Below are 14,646 nucleotides of genomic sequence, written 5' to 3' on the forward strand. Positions count from 1 at the left end.
GGACAAAATAAAATTCAGATTGTGTGTTGAGAGAGCTCACAGGGCTGTGGGTCGAACTACTTGAAGCAGAAACATTCTAAGCGCCAGTAAAGCAAGTAGCGTGTAGTTGACAAGGACCCAAAGGGAAAGAGAGAGAGGGAGAGAAGCAGCTGTTGGAGGAGGAGGGTGAGACAAAGAAGGAGCGAGGGGCTGTCCTTACTTGCTCTTCAGTGTGAGGACTGTATGTGGGAGGAGGGAGAGCAGGAGAAAGAAGGGAAACAAGAAAGGAAAAGAGCGAGCAGGGAGAAGGCAGCATGCTTGGTGTGTAAAGAGATTTATATATCTGTGTGTATGTGTGTGTGTGTGTGTGTGTGTGTGTGTATGTTTGTGTGTGTGTGTGTGTGTGTGTGTATGTGTGAGTGAGTGGGTGTGAGTGTGTTGCATAGTTGTAGGCAGCCTCTTCACCAGCCTACTCTCCTCCTGTGCTGCACAACTTGGGCTGAGGACCATGCAGCAGAGGTGGACTCTCCCGTGGCTCTGTGCTCTCCTGCTGGGGCTGATGGGGCTCCTAGTGTCTCCAAGCTCAGACTTCCAGCATCACCGATACGAGGACATGGTGCGAGCCCTGTTTTCAGTGCAGAATGAATGCCCTTACATCACGCGCATCTACAGCATCGGGCGTAGTGTAGAGAGGCGCCACCTCTATGTGCTGGAGTTCAGCGATAACCCGGGCATCCATGAAGCATGTGAGTAACACCTGATTCATTGCTTGAATGGGCAGATTACATCAACATCAAAAGTGTTTTCATTGAGGGTGATAGAGTCATCAAGGAACTCTTCATAAAAACAGATATTTCTTTTTAAACATACATTTAAATCAGTTTAAATTAGTTTCTAATTCGGAGCAACCTTATGCTCTTTCCACAAAGGACAACATGATGAAATGTTCCAGCAGTAGGGCAAATGGATTTCAAATGATTTTTTATGCCCAGACCCTGTCACTTGTCTGCCCATTTGTTTTGCAGCTTGAGCTGCAGAGAGTGGGGGCTCTGTTCCTTTCTTCGGGAGATGAAATGCAAGCTTTCGATTTAGCTTTATGGAGCTGAATTCCTGCGTGGCTTTAACGCGATGATGAAGAAGGGGGAGTTATCCCTATCTGGCTTCTGTGATAAACATCAGTAGTGACTGTGGAAAATTCAAAAGCATCATGAAAAAGCAAAAGTGAAAGAATTAAGTCAACATCTGTGATTCATTTCCAGTTTTTCAGATTCTGTTTTTGCCATCCAACCGCTCACAAAATAATTGGGTTTTGTTTGAGTGAAAAAAGACTCTAGCCATAAACCCACTCTTACATTTACGTTTTAGACCCTTTTATCCAAAGCAACTTATAAGTGAGGGACAAAGCAAGCAAAATTACTCAGGGAGAACAAATTGAAAGCAAAGTGCCAAGAGAAGAGCTTCAGCATGTTTTTTCATCTCTTGCTAAAGCTTTGCTTGTTTTTGCACGTCTCTCTTTCCTCTCCTAACCTTTAAATCCGCTCTTCAGGTGTTTATTTGTACATTGGTTGGAAATTGAAAACCATAACCTCATTACAGCTAATGTTTGGACTGAAAACAGGCCTTGTGGAGATAATAACGTGTATGAAATCTGTGTGACATAGTAGAGTGTTTTTTTTCCATTCTTGCATTTGTGATAGCAGCTACTTGAAAAAACGACTGCAAGGAATGCAGTTTTGGCTGGAGCTGAGCTAGCACTTTCTTCTGCATTTGAACACGTAAGGGCTTCCTTCAGTAGAATAGAAGGATGTGGCCCTGTTCTGTTGCAAGGTGACCGAGGGTCCAAAACAGGAACTGTGCACTTCTTGGAGGGGAGTGACCCAAGGTTTTGTCTAGGTCAACCCTCTTTTGTATCCTTCAGAAAGTTCATGTTTGTCACATGCTGCTGTCACATGCATGTTTTTTTAAGAGGAACTCTAGAGCCAACGCTTTTTCTGACCTCGGAGCCAGCTGGCCTCGTCTTAAAGAAAAGCAGGCAAATTGCAGTGCCAAGCTGCCATTTGGGTGCCTGAAGCAATTGGTGCAGGGTGTTCATACATTTTGAAGGATCTGCTCACCCACATACTCTAAGTCCTCATGAACCTTCAATTAGTTATTCATGTCACAAATACAAAAAATGCAGTATTACAGTGCAGTATTATGACCTCCTTGACACAGTTCTCAAGTTACACCACCAATCGCTCCAGAGGTCAGTCTTGAAGCTGCAGAGTTTGGCGCCCTTGGTTCCCTCGCAGCAGTTGTAGCAGCAGGTGTGATTAATGAAAGGACCTCTGGGAAGAAGGCAAACACTATGCAAAGAGGGAGAATGTTTGGATAGTTGTCTCACCCAATCGGTTCATGTTACCCAGAGAGATGATCCTGTTTATGAAAATAATTCAATCAGTTGTCATCAGACTCGCTTACCTATGTCACAACCATCCTTATCAAGAAACAGCAATTGTTTGAAAATCTTATCGATAATAATAAAGCAAGATTTTGAAATGAAAAAGAAACACAAAGCATACAGATGAATTCTTCTACAGTTTGATACAATTAGGAGTTTTGGCCACTGTGATCATCCTTTTAGCAAAAGAGCAAAACTCAACATGAAAGTCACATCAAAGTCCTTTTACAGGCACTGGAGAGTAGTGCTGCTTTAGTGGCTCCAGAGGGACCCGCATGGAATCTGATAAATTCCTTCCATTGATATAATTTAAGTCAGTGTTGGTTATGACACACGTTTAAAAATACAAAAACTCACTGAATGTAGTGTTAGAAAGAAGAAACTAACAGACATCTGTAGCCTGGTCCTTGTCTCTGCTTGTGGCTTGAGACTATAAACTGGTACCAGCATAACAAACTGGAATATCTGACTGAACTGTGAGCCTTAATGTCTGTCCTGCATAAGTATTTTACTGCTTGTTATGCATAGACATTTCATGATTTACAATGGGAAAGACAGATATAGCACGTCTCACTGGGAAATGTCTAGTTTCCTGCCTAGTATCCTTGTCCACTTGCTCTTAGCCAGGCAGCCTAATGATAATGTCTTTAAAGCAGATTACTCTCAAGTTGTTGGAAAATAGAAAGTCTAACAGAAATGAATTGTGTCTTGATCAACACAATGCTGATGAAGTGTCATCACTCATTTAAAAAGTCAGTCCACAGTATTTTTATGCAGTGTGCGTACACGTCTGTGTACTTGTGTGTGTGCTTAGGAAGCCATTTTTATGTCACACAGAGCAGCTGTTTGTGGCTTTTTGACCTGATCTCCCCTCCCCATGTCTCCACTTCCTCCCCAGTGGAGCCTGAGTTCAAGTACGTGGGCAACATGCACGGCAACGAAGTGCTCGGCCGTGAGCTGCTTATTAAGCTCTCCCAGTTTCTTTGCGAGGAGTATCGGGCAGGAAACCAGAGGATCATGAGGTTGATCCATGACACACGCATCCACATCCTGCCCTCCATGAACCCTGACGGCTACGAAGTCGCTGCCAGACAGGTAACGTACACCCTGCTATAAGTTCGCTCCAGGGCTCTGCATCCCAAAAACAACAACGCGAAAAACAGGGGAAAATCTCCCTTAAGGGCACCTTCGGCTGTTTTTCTTGAGCAATCATGTGCCACTTATGGAGAAAACGTTTCCACATTTTGTCTTGATTGTGTCCCTGCTAGTGGAAATGGTAGAAACACACATCACACAGCTCCATTTATATGTAAAGGTGTATGTTTTTATTTAAAAACAATATGTGTGTGTTACGGGTGAGTAGCCCATCATATCATTTTCTTCCACTCTTTGCTAATGTCTGTAGTAATCCCATTTACCAGCTTCCAGCTCTCTACTTGGAGTAGTAATTACTGTTTATGGGCTGTGAAACAACAGACACACGTGCAAATCCTTTGAACACAAACATATACATGTGCACACAATTTCGTCAAGACTAATTATATGTCCTTAAGAGGCCAGTTGCAGATGGCATTCGCTCCCTTTGCCACTTGCTGGCCACTCACACAACCCATACACACCGCACTATAATTTACTGCATCAACAGATGTTTGGGTGCAGCAGCATCTGGGTAACCATGGGAAAATTGTTTCATTTTCCAGCTTCCTAGACGGCACAGTGCTGATCTGGGGTTGTTTTTAAGCTTCTGTGGAAAAAACAATCTATTATTTTATGTTCACAAAATGTGATATTTAAAAAGATTTCAAGTTCAGCCGGTTCATTTTGTCGACTACAGCTGATCGGACAGACTTGTAGAAGCCTGCATGGAAATACTTACATAGCTTGTACAAAATATGCTCCTACTGTCAAAAGAGGTAACTCAAGAACATCTTTGCTTTGATAGTTCAGCAGCTTTGTTCCAAACCAAAGACCTCATCAGGGTTTCTGCGGTCCATCCTAAGGGAAACATGGATGTTTGTAATAAATTTCATTGTAATCCAACAAGTAGCTCAAATCGTCCTTTTTCATCCATTTTCACTCGTTTGCTTTGTTTTTGATTGTTCAGAGAACAGATGAATCATTGTGAATTATGAACCCCAGGGAACCTTTTGAGAAAACAATTTGCTTACTGTGTTGCTTTAACTTTACTCCAAGCATTCTGATTTCTTAGGCTCAAAATACAAAAAATCCCCAAAGCCACAAAGCAACATTTCAGTCAATCTGGTGGAAAAAAACAAAAAAGTTAACCCAACCAAATGTGCTGTTTAAATAACTTGATTTTTTGTCTTGTTGGCAAACAGGGTCCAGAGTTCAATGGCTACCTGGTGGGTCGAGGAAACGCTAGAGATATTGATCTGAACCGAAACTTCCCAGACTTGAATGCACTCATGTATTACTACGAGAAAACAAAGGGACGAAACCACCACCTGCCCCTGCCGGACAACTGGGAGCAACAGGTCAGCGCTACTGGATCAGTAGTTTGTACTTGTACTTGTTTATTGTCTTTGTGTGGTGGAAGTTTTTTCCTTTCTTTTCTACTTTCCACGTGGAGAGCAGCTGTAACAAGGCAACACAATTTCCCTACGGGATCAATAAAGTTGTTTGAATCTTGGATCTTGAATCTTGAATCTTGAATCAACACTTAGGAGGCACACAGACTAGACACCATTTATCCGTGTGTGTGCAAATATGTGTGCGTCATGAGCAGCTGTAACATTGCTGAGTTATCTTGGCGTTAACTTTGTTGACAGAAACAAACTCATGGGTCAGACTATATGGGTCAGTTGAGCTTTAACTAAATAATTCAAAACTGTCCATACATTTAAGGAAAATAAGTAACCCAGTTGTGTGTGCCTGTTCAGTCTGACCCGTTTGGGTGGATGTGTTTGCTTATCTTACTGCACAACCCAGGCCACAGTTTTATGTATTCACATAAACTGTTCTTTTCTTTCTCTGGGTCAGATGGAGGCCATTTGCCTTTGCAAACTGAAACAGGCGTTACTCTTTCCAATTTAGATGAGTGGAACCCAAGCATATCTAAAAATATTCTTACATCTTACTTTCATTTTGTTTTGACATTGGCATTTTATGTGCGAGATTAACTCCAACCACTCTGTAAGCTATGAGATATGAATCTAAACCTTTTAGACTTTTGGAATTACACCTGATGATATATTAATCCATTCGTGACCCTATCTGTATATCCTGTTAATGGTTGTGGTGGTGTTAGAGCCAATCCCAGCTGTCACTGGGTGAAAGGTGTAGCACACCTTGGGCAGGTTGCCAGTCTGTCTTAGCTGATGAGATATACTGTATATAAAATGTAAACCATCAGAACTGATCGTCTCTACAACCTCTATTCTGGTTGGTGGGGAATATCTGCTATGAGACCATTATAACCCATTTCTTAAGCACAGTGCTTCTTCAAAAAACATTAAACTGTAAATATAATGCAAACCTTCTCTGCACTGTGAAAAATATTAGGTACATTAACCTTATCCTTTAAGAGAAAAAACATTTTTACAGCTGATCTGTTGGATCAGTTCAGTTCAGTTTTCCCTCTACACCAGTATTAAGGTCAGATTCTTTGGCATGTGTCCTTTAAAATTGTCTTATCTTCAGCAGACACTACAAGGCAAACTGGGTTCACTGTAAAATTCACAAAATTCCTTTTAGTGAAGTGTTTATGATAAATTGCTCTTCCCTTGTGTCTGCTTTGGCAACTGAGGGTTATAACTGCTTGATAACAGAGTCTCTAAAATATAATCACAAATTATTTCATGTATCCAAAGTAAAAAAACTGTAACACTATTTAGCCATCATGTTATTACAATATAATCAGGAATAACTGAGTCTGCATTATTTTAGATTGTGGTATAGTAGTGTTAATGTTAATAGACAATATTTAAAATGTACTAACACAAACTTACGAAAAATTTGTGATGCAATGCCCCCTTTGTAAAACAACTAAAATCAAAAGTATTCTTTGGAGAAAAAAAGCACAGATTTTTTGACATTATGTGTTTACCTAATATTCATCCATCCATCAATTATATGTCACTGCTTATCCTATGTGGGTCGCAGGGGCGAGAGGCGGGGTACACCCTGGACAGATTGCCAGTGTATCGCAGGGCGACGGAGAGACACACACAGACAGACAACCATTCACACTCACATTCACACCTACGGGCAATTTTAGATTCAACAATTAATTAATGAATTAATTCTAACATGCATGTGGGAGGAAACCGGTGCTGTGAGGCAGCAGCGTTAGCCACTCAGCCACAATAATTAGAAATATTGGCTTCAGTAAAAAGTTAAACATTTTATTTTGTACATTCAGAACAGGTATGGTCAATTAAAAATATGATAAGAAAACTAAAAAACACAGGTTGAAACCATAAACCATTAAAAAATGAAAAAAGAAAAAGAAAAGCTGAAAAGCAATGATCACACATCGTAAGTCTCTTGCACTCATAGTCTAAATGTCCAGACAGACTGAGTGTTCTTCATATACACTTAATATGGAAATGTACAGTATACGTGATGAAATGTATATGGAATATATATAAATGCAGCTCCATTTATTTGTTCCTTCACTAAAACACAGGTCGCTCCAGTCACAAGCTGGCACATGACTGTCACCTTAAAGAAATACACAAAAGACTAACTGTGCCACTGCTACAGATACCTCATTCATGCTGGTTCGGGGTTACATCCTCAAAGTCTAAATGAAACCGCACGCACTCATGTTGACCTGCAGGCTCAGTCGTCATACATTTAAATTAGGCAAGTGATGACAGTCTGTTCTACAAATGAAAACAAACTTAAACAGGACAGAGTAGAAATATGTTCACGGCTAGGAGAGTGATCTTACACCTAATAATAAGTAGATAATTAGATTGCTGTGTCAAAGAATATAGTCTGAACCTCAAAATGGATTTAAAAATAGGACCTGCACTTGTTCTCATCTCAGAATCTTCTGGTGTACATTTGTCATGGTTACATTCATCCATGTTTTAATGTTTTCCCCTACGCACAGACTGACAGCAGGGTCTGTTTATACTGTATTTACACAGCCCCTGAAAAAGAGCCGACCTCACACCAGGAAGCCAGCGTTTGCAAGAGTGTCCACTGGCAGTTGGTTAGTCTGGAGAGAACATGCCTCACACTGTGTGAAACCTAAACTTAAAGTGTATGTCAACAAACCCAAAATATGTGTGTTTTTTTGTATCTAGGATGTTGTGGTATTCCCTCGGTCTGCTGAGTTGTTTGACTTTTTGTTTTGCATGCGCGCGGGCGTGTGTGTGTATGAGAGAGAGATAATGTATCCTCATACATAATTCTATACCATGGTTCGAAGCATGTGTGACTGTATATAAAGATCAACAGATAATAAATACCTGTCCCACTTCTTGGGTACATCTACTGAATTCAAAGCCAGAGGGCTTCTATTGGCCTAAATGTTATTGAACAGAACCAGACTGACTTTATTGTCCTACATAACCTTCTCTGGGAGAGGTATTATTCCCCGTGTTCATGCATGACATACAGTCAGGAGCGATGTGAGAAAAAGCAAATAAAGGCGATCTAAGCTGGAATTTAAAGGTTTAAGACGTCTGCTGCAATGCAACGATTGCATCTGTTTCATTTATGTATCTTGGTGTTTTTTTTCAGAATGTGATGGAAAATAGTAAAATTAGTATGTGTTAACACTCTTTTGTAGCATTGAAGCCAACCATGAACAAGATTAATGTTTTAGAAAAAAATATATTTAAATTTAAATTTACATATATGGTGTAAATTTAATATGACTGTCATGGTTCCGTCTTGGCAGCTTTTACTAAAGCCTTTTGTCATCTTGTAAACTCATCTTACACCCTGAATTCCAGACCCAAAACTCAAAACAGGTTACTTTAACAAATGCTACAATACCTGATTCACTCAGAGCCTTAATAAGTAGTTGAGGTTAAAAAAGAAGGAAATTGTCTAAAAATAATCCTGATCACCTAAAAGTGAAAAATAGGTTAAAAGAAAAACATCCCACAGAAAATATGTGAACATGATTGAGGAGAGGAAAGTAGGATTTGTCCAGATAGCAGTCCAAGAGAATTCAGTGGTTGCGGGTGAAAAGAAAACCAGATGTCTTCAGTCCACTGATGTTGTTTGGTTAATGTCAGGGATAAGGTAAACGTCTGTATGTGTAACACTTTAATATAATTATCAAGAGTATTTTGTAGGTCTAACAGACACTAATATGACATTAGGTCTGTTTGTTTGGGGAATAATTTATGGATTTATTTACCAGTAGTAATGGTTGGACATCTGCTAAAAGAACGTAATGTGTAAATACTACACTTCAGTGCAATGAGTAGTTCGATTATGTGTCAGTGTGTGTGTATATAAAAAGTTCCTTAACATTGTCTTGGAAGTTTATCAGTTGTAAAAGTTACAATATGAGCTACTTTGTTGAGAACTCCCTAAATATTTTCTGCAGGTTGAACCAGAGACTTTGGCAATCATAAAATGGATGCAAAACTACAATTTTGTCCTGTCGGCCAACCTCCACGGAGGAGCTGTTGTGGCCAATTACCCCTTCGACAAGTCGAGAGATTCCAGAATTCGAGGGAGGACCACAAATGCGGCCACCCCAGATGACAAGCTCTTCAGACAGGTGGGTTACAGATTAAAAATTCTTACCAGATGTTACACGTATCTGAATTCCTCATTGTCTGTTGCAAGTGCGTGAAAGCACGTTGTGGGTGACTGGGCGCTTGCATTTGCATTTTATGACAGTTGGCGAGGACCTACTCATATGCTCACAGCTGGATGCACAAGGGCTGGAACTGTGGGGACTTCTTTGAAGAAGGGATCACCAATGGAGCCAGCTGGTATTCTCTGTCCAAAGGTGAGCTAGCTTCAAGATTAACCTTCAGACCTGAGTGGTTCTAGTCTCTTTAAGAGGAAGGTTGCCTTAAAACATGCAGTGCACATTTTTTTTAAATGCTGTATGATAATCAGACCACTTCATTGACAATAACCCAGCAGCACACAATACAGTATATACACTGACTTAGTTAAAGAAATTAAAATGTACAGTGATAACTACCTCATTTTCCCACAGTACTGTGAAGCACAATCCCGACTAGCTTCTTCTTGTGTATACAAAACACATTCACTATACACATCCAGAATTCCATCCGGGTGTTGGAGAGCATCCATTACCATTCTCATTCTAAAGAAATCCAAGGCCACCTGCATGATTGATGGCAGGCACTGGCACAGTCTGCAGCATTGAACAAAATACCTGGAATGTCCCAGTGTCGTCATGAACACTCCAACACCTCCTGAGGCCTGTGTGTTCTCCTCCTGGCTTTAAGCTCTTCACCTCCTGTAGACCAACAGCTGCACAGTTAGCATGCTTGCAAATAACCACAGATAGTTGACTAAAATGAGAGAATAAAAAAGATTTCATGTTTTAAGAACAGTAGTTATATAAGAAGGACAGAATTCATATATATAGCATAAATATATGTGCTAAAACCAACTAAGCCAGCGGCAGTTTGGTTGGAGATATGGTCAGTCTTTAAACATATACCATTTCCCATATTTTGTATTTAATTTTAACTGAAATATGTTGTTTTTGTGTTATGAAATGCCTCCTTAGCACCTACGCACATTTTGTGTCCTCTACAGTAGTTGCAACTATAAAATAAAATGAGTGAATATTTGAGGCTTATTTCTGCAAATTTGTCTGCACCACAGTGCTCGATGATGCTGCTAACGTGGTTTATTTATCTATCATTTACTCACATTGGCCATTCACAGCCCACTGGGAGTTAAACAAGCTCTGGCATTAGCAACTAACTTGAAGGCCATATCTTCCCTTGTTTGTTTAAGGGTTTGAGGAACTTCGATGAATACTTACAGTAATGCTCTGAAGTCACAGAACACCAAATTGAATCTCAATGAATATATAACTGCAATAATAACATCACCCACCTCTTTGATCTGTAAGTCCTGGTCTGGTCTCAATTCTTCTATGGAATGTGGAACTTTAGAGCTTTTTACTTGAGTCATGCGAGTTTTTTGAATCAAATGAAAACACCCACATTTTTAGTTTGTAGGAGCATGTCATGTTTATTTTAACTCCAAGAAGAAGTGTTATGTCATGAGCTACGCAGTTCCATTTAAACATTACCTCCCAAACATGCCCTCCTATGCATTAGGCTTCGGTGGAAAGTATCTGCTGTAAGTTTTGCAACTCTACATAGTCAGTTTATAGAAAGCTTGAAAAGAAATCAGTGCTTCAAAAAGCCATTAGTGACAGTCTAATTAACTTCCATTCAACTTTTAGCATCAAGTTTCTCCAAAACTGCCCAAACCAATGTACATGTGGCTTTTGAGTCAGTAATAGTATACTTTTAAAAAAAAATTACTTACTACTAGTACTTACTGAACTAATTTGCATTTCAGGTATGCAGGACTTTAACTACCTGTACACCAACTGTTTTGAGATCACCCTGGAACTGAGCTGCGATAAGTTTCCTCCTGCAGCAGCTCTGCCCAGAGAATGGCTTGGCAACCGGGAAGCCCTGGTTTCATACTTGGAACAGGTCGGAGCACACATACACACACGCACACGCACACAAACACCCAGACACACACACACATACAAACACACATACAGCAAAAATGTATTGCAATTACTACATGCACACAACACTAACACACACTGTGCAGTTAAACTCAGAAACACATGTGCCAAGAGTCAAGAATCCAATACTTTGGCTTCTTATAAATACTGGCTGGGGTTACTTGGATAAAATGACTCAAAGTGAGCTGCATGAAATACAAGTTAACTGACTTTTACCTTCCATCAAGGATAGAAAAAAAGGCCTTGGTGTGAAGACAAAATGTCTTTTATCTTACGGAGATGAAATACAGTGATACATTGCCCATAATAGTGTTCCCGAAGTCACAGGGGAAGGCTCAGAGAAACGTACCTTTTCTCGGGGTTTTCCCAGGGTTTGTAGTTACTGTTCCTGTACTGTTCTTGTTTCGTATGTTGCAGACCACTGACACTCGAGGGGGTTAATATTTACTTTGGAAATCTAGTTTTTGACATGACTTAGCCTATAATTAATACTGCATTCTGCGGTACCATTCAAATACAAAACGGGTCTCTGTTATGTAACTTATTTACTAGCATATGTTGCACATAGTATTTTGGGTAGTCCAAAATTTCCAAAAAGTAATAGTGGCATGTTTTTCCTTTTTTAGGTGCACCATGGGATTAAAGGCATGGTCTACGATGAAAACAACAACCCTATTGGCAATGCTGAGATCTCAGTAGCTGGCATCCATCACGATGTGACCAGTGGTAAGAAGCAGTTAGAGGGATGTTATTATGTTGATACAGATGTGGTTGTTATTCCCATGAGGTTCGTAGTCACCGGTGCGTCTGTTGAAGAAATATGTCAATGGGGTTTTGGCAAATACGATGATATTGTCCTAGCCTGAGAAAGTATCCAAAAAAGTGTAGGAAAAACCATCCTCACACTAGAAAGAAACAAGCCATCCTCTAGTGGACCAAGGTGGAAATGCACTTTTAAATTAAGGCAAACTACAGTGTACACATAAAGATTAATGTGAGTATTTTAATTTCATACTACTTTATATATCATCCAACAGCATACTGAGGATCTCAAATTAGGTCTAAGTTGACCAAACACAATAAAGCATTAACACATGAATGCATTTTTTATTAGGCCTAATTAATCAATGGCATAATATACAACAGTGAAACGCTGTGTCTATTTTGTCTGAATGCTGGGTACAATTACTTTTACACTTTCATTAAAGAGGGTGAAAATATTATCATTTAACTTAGTATCATTTCATGGCAGGGCTTGCATTTGAATGTTTACAATGTTACATCTCTACCTTTATCTGCCACCGTTATGCATTCTGTATAAATATTTCAGCTTCTCATATGCGCTTTTCCAGGAGTGGATGGTGACTATTTCAGACTCCTGTTACCAGGCACCTACACTGTGACAGCCTCTGCACCAGGTTATGCCCCCTTCACCAGCACTGTCACAGTGGGACCGGCTGAAGCCATTCAGGTGGGTTGTTGGAATGATAGGTAGGGAGGAGCTCAAACATGCTTTTAAAGAAACACTGACAAGACCTGTATGCTCATCTGGGCTGTATTTGCCGTCTGCCTTTCTCATTCACTCCTTGTTTCTCATATCTTTTCTGACAGCTTAATTTTTACTTGAAAACGGCACCAAAACAACACCTGAAAGTGAAGCACCACAACGGCAAGAAGAACCTCTCATCTCTCAAGGCGCCCTTTAAACTCGGCCCTAGATGAGACATGGACAATGGTTCAGTCAACACACAAACGTACTCTGAAAGTCTCACAAAAAACATACATATACAGCTATATATGCTTACATGCATATGTAAATTATGGAAATGATAAATGACCATAATGTATGTATGTCATTTTACCTTTGTAGTCCCAAAATGATGTATGTCCCAGTGTATTTGTTTTGTGTTTGTCACTCAAAAATATAAACTCTGTGTCTCTATTAAGAAATTGTTGCAAGCCTGGTGTATTTATGTACTGTAGCAGTGTTGATTTGTATGAACACAGTCACAGTCTATCCTGTATTTGTAAAGGACCTTTTTTAATTTTGATTATTATAATAATGACAACTGAAAGTAAAAATAAAATGTATTATCTCTTCATACTGTATGTTCCCTTTTTTTCTGTCTGTTCAGTGTCATTTAATTCATTTGAGTAAGTGGCATTATTTGTTTTGCGTTGCCTTATAATAGCAATAATACAATAAATGGTAAATAATAATTACATTGCGATAGATTAGAATCTAACAAAAAAACTGATCTTACTCTGTTAAAGTTTTTTTCAATTGCTAACAAGCATTGGTCAATACTGAAATTACTCTTTCAAAACTCTTCACACCATCTGCATAACAAACATGCATCTCAGCTAAACAGTTCTTTTCACCAACCAAACACATCATCAAAATAAGCTCATTCATGCAAAACACTGGCAATGTGTCTCACTCAGGAAGCAAACACTGTCACTCTTAGCTCACTGGACCTTTGCACTTCATTGCATATACAAAATTATTCTATATTGTAACAAGAATGAATCAACCATGCAGCAATTTGCTTCAGTTACATTTTTGGATTCCATTCACGTATTGCAAAGTAATTTTAATTCATGCCCTCTGTTCTGCATTTGGCCACATTTTTTCATTAATGTCACATCTTATGTCTTCTCTGGCAATGTCTTCCTCTCCTTCCTTGTCTCCCTCTCTGAGCCAAACACAAGTCATCTTGGTAGGTTTTCAGCTGTAGACTACATTCAGCTGCGTTTGTCCATATTTTTAATATGTTCTATAGATTTCAATGTGGCTGCAGCAGAAAGACCCATTTTCCCCAGCATTCTGTTTTGATTGTGTTCTTAACTGTATTGAACAACTTCAGTCACTTTTCAGGTTTTACTCAACAAATGTTCAGTAGACGTCACTGTAGCACAAGGATAAGAAACAAAACACAGCTGCTTTTGTCCCGTATTTGATTCTGACAATGTACAATTCCAGTCAAAGAGACAGCTATGTACAAAAAAAGATCCCGTCTAGAGAACATCTGCTTTTAAAATATTTTGGCAATTTCTAAAGTAAACGTGTAGGTAATAGGTTAATCGTTCTCAAGCTGGTATAGTAATAAGGTTAGTATAAAGCTGATAAGTCTTAATGTAGCTTTTCCCTTTTTTACTATCTTGTGTTTGATAGCAATAGTGCGTCATATGTAGAACTGTGTTTCATGTGTGTTATGATCCAGTTGTGCAAGGTTTCAGCTTATTTATGTGCATGGGCAATAAAAGCCGTGTATTGTACTACTGATCACTCTGTGTGATGACTCATATGAACCGCGCTGTTGTAAAGGCTAAATTTATTTATTTGCCACTGAGCTTCAACTTCCTGGAGATGGCAGCAAAACACACGCTGAAGTCTTTTGGTAGTCATACAAGTCATACAAAATTGGACTGATGTATCTTCAGAAAAACTCTTGGTTTGAATTTATAAATGGGATTCTGTAGTGTAAAATGTGTTAATATGTCAAACTCAAAGCTGAATTACAGCATCTCC

The 14,646-nt window shown here is 39.4% G+C and overlaps 1 protein-coding gene and 1 long non-coding RNA gene across 2 annotated transcripts; one reads left to right on the forward strand and one right to left on the reverse strand.

The window, feature by feature from the left end:
• The first annotated feature begins 190 nt into the window (after positions 1-190).
• cpn1 (carboxypeptidase N, polypeptide 1) lies at positions 191-13,216 on the forward strand. The gene is made up of 9 exons (XM_067488534.1): positions 191-725; positions 3,318-3,514; positions 4,759-4,914; positions 8,955-9,131; positions 9,254-9,365; positions 10,934-11,073; positions 11,741-11,840; positions 12,467-12,585; positions 12,726-13,216. The coding sequence occupies exons 1-9, from the start codon at positions 488-490 to the stop codon at positions 12,834-12,836; spliced, it is 1,350 nt and encodes a 449-aa protein (XP_067344635.1). The 5' UTR covers positions 191-487; the 3' UTR covers positions 12,837-13,216.
• On the reverse strand, positions 3,523-4,751 carry LOC137105844 (uncharacterized). Its single transcript, XR_010911869.1, has 3 exons — positions 4,588-4,751; positions 4,296-4,414; positions 3,523-4,163 (listed from the first exon to the last, which is right to left on the reverse strand). It is a non-coding gene; the product is annotated as an uncharacterized lncRNA (long non-coding RNA).
• Positions 13,217-14,646: the final 1,430 nt, after the last annotated feature.

This window comes from Channa argus, chromosome 20 (assembly GCF_033026475.1).
Source record: "Channa argus isolate prfri chromosome 20, Channa argus male v1.0, whole genome shotgun sequence".
Taxonomy (NCBI): domain Eukaryota; kingdom Metazoa; phylum Chordata; class Actinopteri; order Anabantiformes; family Channidae; genus Channa; species Channa argus.

Coding starts and splice junctions, on each gene's coding strand:
- cpn1 (XM_067488534.1), top strand. CDS start 488: ATGCAGCAGAGGTGGACTCTCCCGTGGCTCTGTGCTCTCCTGCTGGGG. Junction 3,515..4,758: donor ACGAAGTCGCTGCCAGACAG/GTAACGTACACC, acceptor GTTGGCAAACAG/GGTCCAGAGTTCAATGGCTA. Junction 9,132..9,253: donor ATGACAAGCTCTTCAGACAG/GTGGGTTACAGA, acceptor ATTTTATGACAG/TTGGCGAGGACCTACTCATA.